Genomic DNA, 13,606 nt, shown 5'->3' on the forward strand with positions numbered 1-13,606 from the left:
TTGCACCTTTACATGGCCGCCACTGAATGTCCTTCAGATGCCCACACTCTTCACACTGTGAAAATCAAACATACAATCAAAGACAATACTATTTGTACCTTTGATTTCAGAGAAACTCCATGTGATTACTGTCTGTCATAATAATGACAGACAAATATGGAAAATATGACAGATAAGAATGTTCAAAATACTCACCTTTGCAGAAGATGCCAAACTATTTTGTATCTCCCTCAATTCCTCCATAACGTATTTTCCACTGGGCATTGGGCAGTGAGACCATTTGAAAATGCAATTAGGCAGGATTGTCTGCAAAGTGAAATGAAAGGTATAATATGATGGCATTAGTCATTGAATTTTTTGTTGTTGTTGTCTAAATCAAGTCAAACCGATAGGATATTAAGAGCTAACCTTGTTATAACGCTTCGGTCTCCAACTTCCGCTGTAGGTTTTCCACAATGCCTGCAAATTAAACCACTTAGGTGTTTCAAACCTCAGGGAATCTCAGAATGTACAAACCTAATATCAACAAGATAATTAATACATTAAAAAAAACTAACTTTTAGAAATCTGACTTACATCCATGTTATATTTTGGTATGATAACATGTTTAGCTTCATCCTGCATTTTTTTGAGACATCCCTTATGCATTGCTGAAATGCTGTCAACAAGGTACACCGCAAAAGCCAGTGTGACATAACCTGCAAAAAATGAATTCAACACACAGACCAATACCACAATTACAACACGTCAGAAAGAAGCCAGGAAAGCTGTCAAAGTCAACATATGTTAAATTGGATCAGTTACCAATCAATTGTAAAATTCAGTCATTTACCAATCAGATGTGCCTTGCTCATCTTTGTGTTAATTTGAGAACTGAACATTTCAGTGATAGGGCATCTTTTATACTCTCTCAAATTCCCTTAATTTTACCCATAATGTCACTCCATAAACAAAAAATTATCACATGAACAAAATAAACTGTGACTCACAGTATGAATCATATAGGCATGTACTTTAAACTAATGGTCACTTCATCTAACATAGAAGAAATCTCAACCCACTCACCCCATTCCATAAAATCTCTGATCTCATAGTTTGAACAACCACTACGTACTCAGATTGAAAAGGGTACACCTCGGATTGACATCAGACCAAAGAGTTATCATACAAATTGATAAAATCAAATAGATAATTTCACTTTTCTCAAAAATGGAGTTCCCACAACTGTGGCCATTACTGACATTTGAGGGTTTCCTACTTTGAGCTTAGTCAGACCACTTTATCGTAATGAAGACATCGGTCTGTGTGTGAGGTTATATTCTGCACAAGGCAGACTAACACATGCAGCCTGAAGCACACCTTACACTTGACCACCATACAGTCCTCTCATCTAGCCTCCCCTGGAGAGAGAGCTGCTCTTATGGTCGCCTGATATCCACAATGAACAAAAATATAAACGCAACATGTAAAGTGTTGGTCCCATGTTTTATGAGCTGAAATAAAAGATACTAGACATTTCCCATATGTGGAAAAAGCTTATTTCTCAAAAATGTTGTACAAAAGTTTTTTACATTCCTATTCGTGAGCATTTCTCCTTCGCCAAGATAATCTACCTGACAGGTGTGGCATATCAAGAAGCTGATTAAACAGCATGATCATTACACAGGTGCACCTTGTGCTGGGGACAATAAAAGGCCACTCTAAAATGTGCAGTTTTGTCACACAACACATTGCCAAAGATGTGTCAAGTTTTGAGGGAGTGTGCAATTGGCATGCTGACTGCTGGAATGTCCACCAGAGCTGTTGCCAGAGAACCGAATGTTAATTTCTCTACCGTAAGCCCCATCCAACGTAGTTTTAGACAATTGGGCAGTCCTTTCAACCCAGCCTCACAACCGTAGACCAGACCCCGTGTAACCACGCCAGCCCCTCCACATCCGGCTTCTTCACCTGCGGGATAGTCTGAGACCAGCCTCTCGGATAGCTGATGAAACTGTGGGTTTTCACAACCGAAGAATTTCTGCACAAACTGTCAGAAACGGTCTCAGTGAAGCTCATCTGCATGCTCGTCGTACTCACCGGGGTCTTGACCTGACTGCAGTTCGTCAATGTAACCCACTCCAGTGGGCAAATGCTCACCTTTGATGGTGAGCGACACACTGGAGGAGTGTGCTCTTCATGGATAAATCCCGGTTTCAACTGTACCGGGAAGATGGCAGCCATATTGCTGTATGGTATCGTGTGGGTGAGCGGTTTGCTGATGTCAATTTGTGAACAGAGTTGACATCATAAGCTAGGGAAAACGAACACAATAGCATTTTATCGATGGCTATTTGAATGCACAGCGTAACCGCGAGGAGATCCTCCTCAGGCCCATTGTAGTGCCATTCATCCACCGCACTCTCCTCATGTTTCAGCATGATAATGCATAGTCGCAAGGATCTGTACACAATTCCTGGAAGCTGAAAAATGTCCCAGTTCTTCCGTGGCCTGCATACTCACCAGACATGTCACCCATTGAGCACATTTGGGATGCTCTGGATCTACGTGTACAACAGTGTATTCCAGTTCCTGCCAATATCCATCAACTTCACACAGCCATTGAAGAGGAGTGGAGTGGGACAACATTCCACAGGCCACAATCAGCAGCCTGATCAACTCTATGCGAAAGAGATGTGTAGCGCTGCAATTTATCAGCTGGCTCTTGTCGTGCAAGACTTTCGGTCTCATGGTAATTGACCAATAATTAACATAAACACATTTAGCATCTCCAATAAATCCAATTGAATAATATATCAATTTAATATATAACAATCCATTATCTATTTTAGATATGTCTAAAGAAACTATATTTCAGATCAACAGAGTATGAGTTGGGCTATTGCTGTATGTTATCTGGCTACATAGCATGCCATATAGGCTGTAGGCTTGTTCATTTAGTAGACAAGATATGCATATAAGTCCCTTGCCATTATATGATTTTATAGTAAGAACATCATAAAATGTTGCTGAATAAAATTTTTTAATATTTTTCCCATTCCTGAGTGAGTGTGTATATGAAGGCTATGTTGAGCATAAAAGTGATCATTTGAAACAGGTCCTATAGGTTACGCTAGATTTAGATTTATTTGGCAACTTTAGTTGTGTTGATACAAACCTTAGAATGTCTTAGAAATCAATACATAAATAGCCCGCATGATGTGCTTATAGGCTATTGATGACTTGAGAAAGTCACAAAAAAAGCTTGCCCTCTGTTCCTTGCCTCAGGCTGCACACACTGTTCTCTCATCAAGTGATCATATTATCACCCATCAGACTATTCTGAATGTAATATTGTCTTTACTAACACTGTGTTAAATTAGTTTTGATTTCGAATGGCCCATTATCAAATAGCGAATGGAAGGCGCTTTCCCGCCTTTTGGGTAGGATACTCCTCTTACTTCACTCCAAGCGTCAACCACTGTTTGAGGAGCATGCGGCCTCTTGCTGCGACAGGTGATACTGCGGTCATGACTCATGACTGCCAGTGTGGCGGTAACACGTCATCGCAATAGCCCCAGTCACACCTGAAACTGTTTTTCTGATCCACCCCTACCTTTATTTTTATTGTATCTGTGACCAACAGACGCACATCTGTATTCCCAGTCGTAAAATCCATAGATTAGGGCTTAATGAATTTATTTTAATTGACTGATTTCTTTATATGAACTGTAACTCAGTAAAAACCTTGAAATTGTTGCATGTGGTGTTTATATTTATGTTCAGTGTAACTGCCCCAGGTAAATCCCTTGGTACCGAGAGCAGAATTCCTCATACCTCCCTTATGATCAAATCAAATCAAATGTATTTATATAGCCCTTCTTATATCAGCTGATATCTCAAAGTGCTTTACAGATACCCATCCTAAAACCACAAACATCAAGCAATGCAGGTGTAGAAGCACAGTGGCTAGGAAAAACTCCCTAGAAAGGCCAAAACCTAGGAAGAAACCTAGAAAGGAACCAGGCTATGAGGGGTGGCCAGTCCTCTTCTGGCTGTGCCGGGTGGAGATTATAACAGCACATGGCCTAGATGTTCAAATGTTCATAAATGACCAGCATTGTCAAATAATAATAATCATAGTAGTTGTCGAGGGTGCAACAAGTCAGTAACACAAGAGTAAGTGTCAGTTGGCTTTTTCATAGCCGATCTTTGAGAGTATCTCTACCGCTCCTGCTGTCTCTAGAGAGTTGAAAACAGCAGGTCTGGGACAGGTAGCACGTCCGGTGAATAGGTCAGGGTTCCAGCAGGTCTGGGACAACAGGTCTGGGACAGGTAGCACGTCCGGTGAACTGGTCAGGGTTCCATAGCTGCAGGCAGAGGACAGCAAGGAGTCATCAAGCCAGGTAGTCCTGAGGCATGGTCCTAGGGCTCAGGTCCTCCGAGAGAGAGAAAGAAAGAAAGAGAAAGAGAGAATTAGAGAGAGCATATTTAAATTCACACAGGACACCGGAAAAGACAAGAGAAATACTCCAGATGTGACAGACTGACCCTAGCCCCCCGACACAAACTACTGCAGCATAAATACTGGAGGCTGAGACAGGAGGGGTCAGGAGACACTGTGGCCCCATCCGATGAAACCCCCGGACAGGGCCAAACAGGTAGGATATAACCCCACCCACTTTGCCAAAGCACAGCCTCCACACCACTGGAGGGATATCTCCAATCGCCAACATACCATCCCGGGACAAGGCCGAGTATAGCCTACAAAGATCTCCGCCACGGCACAGCCCAAGGGGGGGCGCCAACCCAGACAGGAAGACCACGTCAGTGACTCAACCCACTCAAGTGACGCACCCCTCCCAGGGACGGCATGGAAGAACACCAGTAAGCCAGTGACTCAGCCCCCGTAATAGGGGTAGAGGCAGAGAATCCCAGTGGAAAGAGGGGAAACCGGCCAGGCAGAGACAGCAAGGTGATGATGGCTGATACGGTACTTTTTGCATACCTATGATCTCCACTATAATTATTTGTTGATTTCCAAAAAGCTTTTCATTGGGAATATAATAGATCTACTTGTGTGTAGAGCTGGCTGGTAGACGAGACTAGTGTGGGTGGATGGAACGTTGTATATAACAATTAAATGCCCTATACTGAGGTCCAGTACATGTAAATCAGAGACATATTTAAATATACATTGAGTGTACAAAACCTTAGGAACACCTTCCCAATATTGAGTTGCACCCCCTTTTGCACTCAGAACAGCCTCACTTCATCGGGGCATGTACTCTACAAGGTGTCGAAAGCGTTCCACAGGGATGCTGGCCCATGTTGACTCAAATTCTTCCCACAGTTGTGTCATCGTGGCTGGATGTCCTTAGGGTGGTGGACCATTCTTGATACACACAGGAAACTGTTGAGCATGAAAAACACAGCAGCGTTGCAGTTCTTGACACACTCAAACTGGTGTGCCTGGCACCAACTACCATACCCCGTTCAAAGGCACTTAAATTTGTGATCCTTTTAATTGAAGGTGATGCCAAAGAAAAATGTCCATCCTGGATGGACAATAAAGTCCTATTCTACTCTAGCTTGTGTCTTGCCCATTCACCCTATGAATGGCACACATACACAATCTTTGTCTCAAGGCTGAAAATCATTCTTTAACCTATCTCTACACTGACTGAAATGGATTTAACAGGTGAAATCAATAAGGAATAATAGCTTTCACCTGGTCAGTCTATGTCATGAAAAGAGCAGGTGTCCCTAATGTTTTGAACAATTGGTGTATGTCTCTGAGGTAAACTATCTGAATGCTGGTTGGTTTCCTACTGCATTTGGAGTCAATGATGTAGCCACTTTATCGCTATCAGTCCTTGGCATTGGAGAACTCATTGTTCAAATTACACAAACCCACACCGAATATAAGTCAGCCATTTATTTTCAGCAAGGTTCTCAAGCGATCTTATACATTTCCCTACTCTGAGCTCCGTAAAGTCCTTAAACACTTAGAGGCAGCTCAATAATTTAAAATCCCTGAACTCAAATCAGCCATCTGCATAAATTATACATTATCTGCTCATGTTCCTAGTCTCGTACTAAATATCTTTAAATTGTTCCTAAATTTACTGTACTCTGTGGATGCCAAAATGCGAACAACTTGATACATACCTACACACACATTATCACTCCTAAAGCAAAGAATAATTTAAAGACATTCTGTACATACATTTCTGGCACAATCCATCATCTGCTAGTGCTAACACAAACCCAAAACCAACAAATTGTCACATTCATACAAAAGCAGAAAAGCGCAGAGAAAGCATGTCAACATGATTTGCAGAGAAGACTACTGACTGATACTTCACATAAATGATGCCAGGATGAGTTTGTTTGACAGATAAAAGGAAATATACACTTAACTTCCATGACTATTAGGGATATTTGTTGATGCCATACGTTATAGAACATATTAAGTACTTTGTGACACAGTGGAAGTGGTGACAATTACGTGACGAACACCACTCTCAGCAAACACTTGAAATGTGCTTCTGGACAGAAAAAAAACAAGTCATCTTTTGGTATTTTCCTTTTTTCCTCTTTTTTTTAGGACAACATTCTCTGCAGTGAGCACAACCCTGACTCACGTGAGAAAAAAAAACAGGTTTCAAAGGGGGAACCACCAGCCCAAAAAACATTTAGGAATATATTCCATTGTTTTGCTTTAAGCGTTTTGCAGCAAGGTGGAATAGATCACCTTGGTGATCTGCAGCACGGCGGCGTGTAGCGAGTACTGCACCACGATGGAGCCGAAGCCTTTGTAGAATCCCAGGGCTCCCTCCTCTCGCCGGATCACATTCACGCAGTCCCTGATACCCTCGTACTGCGTGTTGATGGGGAGGACCTCAAAGCCCAGGTCCGTGTTGTCGATGATGGTGCGCGTGCCCTGGATGTGGAGCCTGTGCATCACCGTCTCCAGCGGATAGAGGAGGACGTCGGCACACAGACTGGCCACGAAACTGGCCATGAGTTCAGGGAAGTAGGCGTCCAGCATGGTCTGGACTGTCTCTGAGCCGTCCTCGGGCTGTTTTGCCGGGCTCCTCCGGCGCAGGAGGAAGAGCACTAGCTTCTGCACGGTGGAGCTCACCACATAGTGGAGGACGCCGTGGAGCACGGTGGGGAGCATGAGGCCCCACAGGGGCAGCAGGCGCTTGCTGTGGGGAATGCCCATGCCCATGACCCGGCCCACACCCTCCTTCACACATTCCAGGATGCCAGGGTTGTCCCGGATGATCTCACTCTGGGGACACACAACAAGGAACAACATTGGTATGGTATTGCAGAATAGTTAAGAACAGCCTGAAATTATATTTGCTTGTGTGTTTGGGCTGGAATGACCAGATCTGCGAAGGAATCGTAAAATGTACTGATTCTTTGATACTGACAAAGGTGGAGTTTCCCAAAAACATAAAGATGATATTTATCTTTGGTAGGCAACGGACGAACGATGATCTTCACAAAGTGGTAGGAAATTTCCCAATTGTCATACTTGAGTAAGAGCATAGATACCTTAATAGAAAGTTACTCAAGTAAAAGTGAAAGTCACCCAGTAAAATACTACTTGAGTAAGTCTAAAAGTATTTGTTTTAAAATATACTTAAGTGTCAAAAGTAAAAGTATAAATCATTTCAAATTCCTTATATTAAGCAAATCAGACGGCACCACTTTCTTGTTTTTAAAATGTACCGATATCCAGGGGCACACTCAGACATAATTTACAAACAATGCATTTGTGTTTAGGGAGTCCGCCAGAACAGAGGCAGTAGGGATGACCAGGGATGTTCTCTTGACAAGTGCATGAATTAGACCATTTTCCTGTCCTGCTAAGCATTCAAAATGTAACGAGTACTTTTGGGTGTCAGGGAAAATGTATGGAGTAAAAAGTACATTATTTTTTTTAGTAAATGTAGTGAAGTAAAATTTGTCAAAAATATAAATAATAAAGTAAAGATACCACAAAAAAACTACATAAGCAGTATTTAAAGTATTTTTATTTAAGTACTTTACACTACTGTTTTCACGCTCACGATTATCTTTATGTTTTAGGGAAAATCAGTTAGAATGTGGAGGGGAGTTATAAAAGCGATACCGATGGACAAGATAAGGGTGACCAAAATACAAACAGACCACAAACGGATCATCATTCATACAAGTATGGACTCACTGACCTGCACAGTTTCAATGAGACTAGCTGAGTAAAATGGCATGGCAACCACATAGGTCAAACTGTAAGAAAGAGAGATACACAATGACTGTTCAAAAGATCAAAGCATTCTACTGATATAAAGATATTATCAACGCCATCTGATACCAGCATTTACTAAGGGTAAAGTCCCTTCAATCACACTGCACCGTTTTGAGAAATATATCCATTGGCAATCAATAGTTACGCAACTGAATCCCCACTTTCACCAGACATACTTTGTCCCTACTTTTAACAGTATGAAAACCATCCATTATAAAACAAAGCAAATAAATGGTATTACCCTTTCAGAACCAAATGTCCAATAACTTGCTTGGGGTTCCATTTGTGGGAGAGTTCCCTGAGGAAACAAAAATGTAATGTAATGAAACAAACATAGTCAGATCTGTATCCATGGTAACAGTTCATATTTGTTTATTGCATATGTTCAAATAAGGAGATTCAACATGATTGTGATTTTTACGAATTTAAAAAGACTGGTTGAAACTAGTTTTTGTGTTGCTTGAACAGTTATTGAAGTATGTGCTATAGTTTTGTATTATGTCGTTTTCCCCCCCATTCATTTAAAGTTCTTAGTGGTCTTTGATTTTGGTACTGGGATGTCTTGCTCATCTCACTGGAAACCTTGGAAGCTGATAGATATGGCCCCTCTGAGTAGAATCGGCCACTTCAGCATGTTCTGGTAGAGGCTACATTACAACGTGAATGCAAGTTTGACACTTAACGGCATCTATAATGACTCGCAGTAGATGTTGTGCTCGATTTTTATCAACAGCATTAAAAACATTTTTAAAAATGTGTTCATTGAAGTCTTGTCAAAGCTAATCCATAAGGAATAGGATATGGTGGGCGATCAGGCGATGACTAAGGGCAATATCTGTTCACACCCATTAGCTAGGTTTCTTACAACCTATTAGCTAGATTTCTTGTCTAAAATATAATCCATACCGTGGTAGTGGAGTACATTCACTAATGATGCCTTCTGTGCCCAATGTGACTCCTTGTACCACAAAGGTGCTGCCCATTCCTTTCCATAAGGCCTTAGGACCCTGCGAGCAGAGAATTCACAACAATATACCGGCATAAAAACAAAATGCCAGCCCCAAATTCACATTTTCAATATCTTTTGAACGTTTTTTTTGTGATTCACAATTAGCCCTAACATACAGTGCATGTTGGGTTTTGGGTTCATGAAAAACATTTATTACCTGACTCTTGGTGACATTATACATCACACTGACAGCAGTCAATGGGGACAGATGGTAGCACCTGGCATGATAATTGACCTGGAAGCCACAAAAAAAACAGAATTAGGAATAATGAACATTTAATATTACTACTTATTTCAACTTACTTCATTCATACTTACTTCAAGCGCACTGGAACATTCTAATGGACAACTGTGATATACCCAGGAAGATTGATATATTGTATGGTAGAAAATTATGAGTCTACAGACTACACCTAAGGTGGAACACATACAGTATCTAACCTGACCATATGCTTACCTGGCACTGACGACGAAACACAATGCAAGGGTGAGCCAGGACATTTTCAGTAAAGAGACTGGAAGAAGAAGTCATGGTGAGAATAAATGAATATAGGGCTACTATTTTCCATTTCTCAAACACTTCTCCTGTATATAGAATGTTCAATGACGTAAATATTTTTTTCTTATGAATTGAAGTTGGATTATAGTCATATCTTGACATTACTGGTGAACTACCGCCGTAGATAGGCCTAACACTGAATTACCTTGCAAGCCCGATACCAAATCCAGCAAATCTGTTCAACTGCTCTGAAAGAGAAAGAACAAATACATGTGAATATCAAACAGCAACATTTAATCGCAAACCTTATTTATTGCTCTATTTTAATAAGACATAGTCACTCAATAAGTAATAGTTTCTTATAACTATTTTGAGCATCACAGATTGAGTAGCGTAGCAGCAGACTATTTTAATTGTGTTTGTCGTTTACAAACCGGGTATCTGGCACACGTATTAGTCAGATGTGGGAAATTCCACAGTAAGGGAATTGCGCTGAGACTGAATTCTTTCACTTGAAATCAATGCCAAACAAAAAACATTAACACTGAACATTTTTCAAAAACACATTTACTGGAAGAACTGTGCAGGTGCAAAACTTGGTAACAGAATTTTGGTAAAATCTCCCTCAGTTTCTCAACACTCCGAATGAAGATTCAAAAGATGTCTGCAGAAAGAATGGGGTGTCAGCGATGACATATCTGATCTTAGAGAAGTTGTCATTGAAGAACATTCTCTGGGTTCTATTGGATAAATAACTATCCAACCATGTGCTGGCAGGTTATTATCCATTTATTTTAACCAATCATGTGTCATCTGGGTCAGTGCAGTACAAGTTGAGTGGCCTTCTCTATATACATGCTGAAAGTCAGCAGTTAACTTGTTCCCTGAAAAATAGCATTGTATTTGGTCAAACACAATTCTCTCCATCAGTTTACTAAGAACAAGCAGCAAATTAATTGGGTGGCTGTTAGAGCCAGCAAAGGGTGCTTTACTATTTTTAGGTATTGGAATTACTTTAGCTTCCTTCCAAGCCTGTGGACACACACTCCTTTAGGCTTTGGTTAAGGATCTAGCAAATAATGGTGGCAATACAGTCTGCTATCATTCTCAATAGTTTCCCATCAAGGTTGAGAATACCTGGTGGCTTATCATTATTGATAAATACTCTTACAAAAAAAGATTGCCATTTATAAACTGCAGTAAAAGTGCAGTAACTGCAGTCGACTGTAGTATTTTGAACACAGTAATTGCAGAATAACTGCAGTTACACTGCAAAATTACTGAAGTAAAAAAAAAAACAACAGTGTTATTTTGGACGCAGTATTTGCAGCATACTGTAATTAGAGTGCACTTTAACGGCATTGTACTGCAGTTAAACTGCACTCTGACAGCAATCTTTTTCATAAGGAATAACAATAGTTTTTCCAACTCTCCCACACGAACTTCACCAAATTCTAAACAGGCAATCCTTCTCTTTCATACAAAAATATAATGCTTCACTGTTGTTGTTTCCCTTGAGTTTTTCAACTTTACTAGTGAAATGGTTCATTGAAATGATTGGCAATACCCGAAAGGTTTTGTTGTAAATGAACCATCAACTTCAGTGAACGATGGAGATGAACTGTACTGTGCTGTCCAAACTTGTGAACATAGACGTCTTTACGGATCAGACCAAATCTGAACCAGTCACGGACGTCTATTTTTGGGCCAAATGAAGGCTGGTCCAGACGTCTGTGGACGTTGAAATCAAGGCTGGACAAGGCAGACTGACCAAATCTCAAGTACTTTTAAACGTCCATGGACGTCCGGTGTCGGTCGATGCTCAGTGGGTGAGGATGCTGGTTACAGTAAATGGAAAGAGAGGGGGCTCATGGATAGGTCTCATTAAGAGCATGGAGAAGTTACATTAATTGGAGAGAGAAAGCGATAGAGGAAGAGAGAGAGGGAGGGGTTGTCTATACTTTTCACACTATTGCTTTGACACCAGACGGCAGAAAAAGAAAACAGTTATGAGCTGAACATAACAGAATGCCAGTGGAAGGGAGGACAGTAGCAGCGAACCAACTGTGGTTTGTGACTACTATGATTTCCCAATGTAGACAATTCAATTGTAGAAATTCCATTAACGATTTTTCTGAAATTCTGTTACCAAAATTGACATCAGTAACAACAGTATAACTTATTGAAAGGTCTACCTTCACTTGTTACTTCTGTGAACTTTCAGGAGAAATTAAAAACAATAACGTTGAAGTAAAAACCCCAGCCAACTAATTTCAACACTTACATTTAGTTTAGGAAACATTGCCTTGTGCCTTGACATTCCGTTACCAAAAACCAACATATCTATAAGATGTTTTCTATGTATTTCTAATATATTTTAAGACTATTTCTGGTAGATGTTTTCTAAGACCCCTTTTCCATCTGTTTGACAAGAAATTAATGTCTTTGCTTATTCCTAACTCTATGGATGGAAAATGGTTGAAAAATTGATATGCCTTACTTTTCTCTCAAAAAAAAAAACATATAGACACTTAGCTTTCATCTGACACCCAATTTGACATGTTCCTATGAACTTCATATTTTGGTGCTCATGGGCCATTTTACATGGAAATGACCATTGTTAAAGACACCCACGATATACTCCCCCCTGAGCTGTGTCAACAATATGCCATTAGCTGTCATGTAGGCCTAATTGACGTCAATCAATGTTCACAAATCCACAACTAACCTAAAAGGTACTTCATAATATAAGAAAGATAGGCATTTCGATTTCTGTTGCACTCTACAGATGTTCCAGTGGGCCATGTTGCCTACTTGAGAACTGCACCTTGGTCTACTCTAGCCTCCCTCTCTCTTGGTCTTGTCTGACAACATAAATGGCTGTCAGCCATCTTTCTCTGGACTTGGTTGGACACTAACGGCCCAATTGTACATGCAATAAAGAACAATGCCTCATTCAAACTTAAAAAAAATATATATATATAACGTTATAGGCCTAGTTTGTGCTCTGTACTTAAATGGTCTTTGTACTTCAATGTTACTGAATCCCTATATTGCACACATATCAGCTGTGTGACTGGTAAATTATTGTAAACATAGATTTCAAGGCGAAGAAGCAAAACGTCTTCTACTGACACTGACTCTGCTAACATATACAAGCTAACGTTAGCTAGCCAGCTGAAATGTGTGAATGCTTTCACGTTCGAAACACTCATGACCCAGTGATGATACTGTGTCGTTGTCATTGCGGTTAATGAAAGGGGCCAGCATTACTGGAATGATCATGATGTCGATCCCCTACCGGATGGAGGAGCCGTGGGCAGGGTATCTTGAGTACCAGGCGCTGCAGGGGCCGCCTCAAATGGGGGCGTACGGTCATCAAAATGCAAATTTCGGCTACCTGGAATATCTGGCGGTGTTGTTACCCAATTCTGTAGGTCAACGCTAGAGGAATTATTAAATGACCTTCCACTGTAGCCCCCACTGAAAGCAGGATCCTCCCTACCCCTGTAACCTAAGCCATCGAAATTGTCCGGACGGCGAGAAGTCATGCTGCCTGAGAGCTAAATAGGAGTGACAGCTCCCTGGTATCACGATTGGTCAAATTTGTCTAACTATATCACTCTCAAAATCTACGAGGAACACATTAAATATAAAACTTAACCACTGTATAACATCAATTTCACCCGCTAGCAAGCTAGCCACTCTAAATGACGTCGTTAGATAGCTAGCTATGTACCTAGCAAAACAACGCGAATGAACCGTCAACTGATCAACCGGAAGTTTTTTCGTTCTTTTCCGCGTCCAAATTGCA

General features: G+C 40.8%; 1 protein-coding gene across 1 annotated transcript; it reads right to left on the minus strand.

Moving 5' to 3' along the window:
- Positions 1-5,902: 5,902 nt before the first annotated feature.
- On the minus strand, positions 5,903-13,593 carry LOC106562119 (mitochondrial outer membrane protein SLC25A46). The gene is made up of 8 exons (XM_014126726.3): positions 13,094-13,593; positions 9,998-10,040; positions 9,751-9,808; positions 9,451-9,528; positions 9,191-9,291; positions 8,526-8,582; positions 8,208-8,265; positions 5,903-7,279 (listed from the first exon to the last, which is right to left on the minus strand). The coding sequence occupies exons 1-8, from the start codon at positions 13,341-13,343 to the stop codon at positions 6,704-6,706; spliced, it is 1,221 nt and encodes a 406-aa protein (XP_013982201.1). The 5' UTR covers positions 13,344-13,593; the 3' UTR covers positions 5,903-6,703.
- Positions 13,594-13,606: the final 13 nt, after the last annotated feature.

The sequence above is a fragment of the Salmo salar genome, chromosome 01, assembly GCF_965601325.2.
Source record: "Salmo salar chromosome 01, fSalSal1, whole genome shotgun sequence".
NCBI classification, from domain to species: domain Eukaryota; kingdom Metazoa; phylum Chordata; class Actinopteri; order Salmoniformes; family Salmonidae; genus Salmo; species Salmo salar.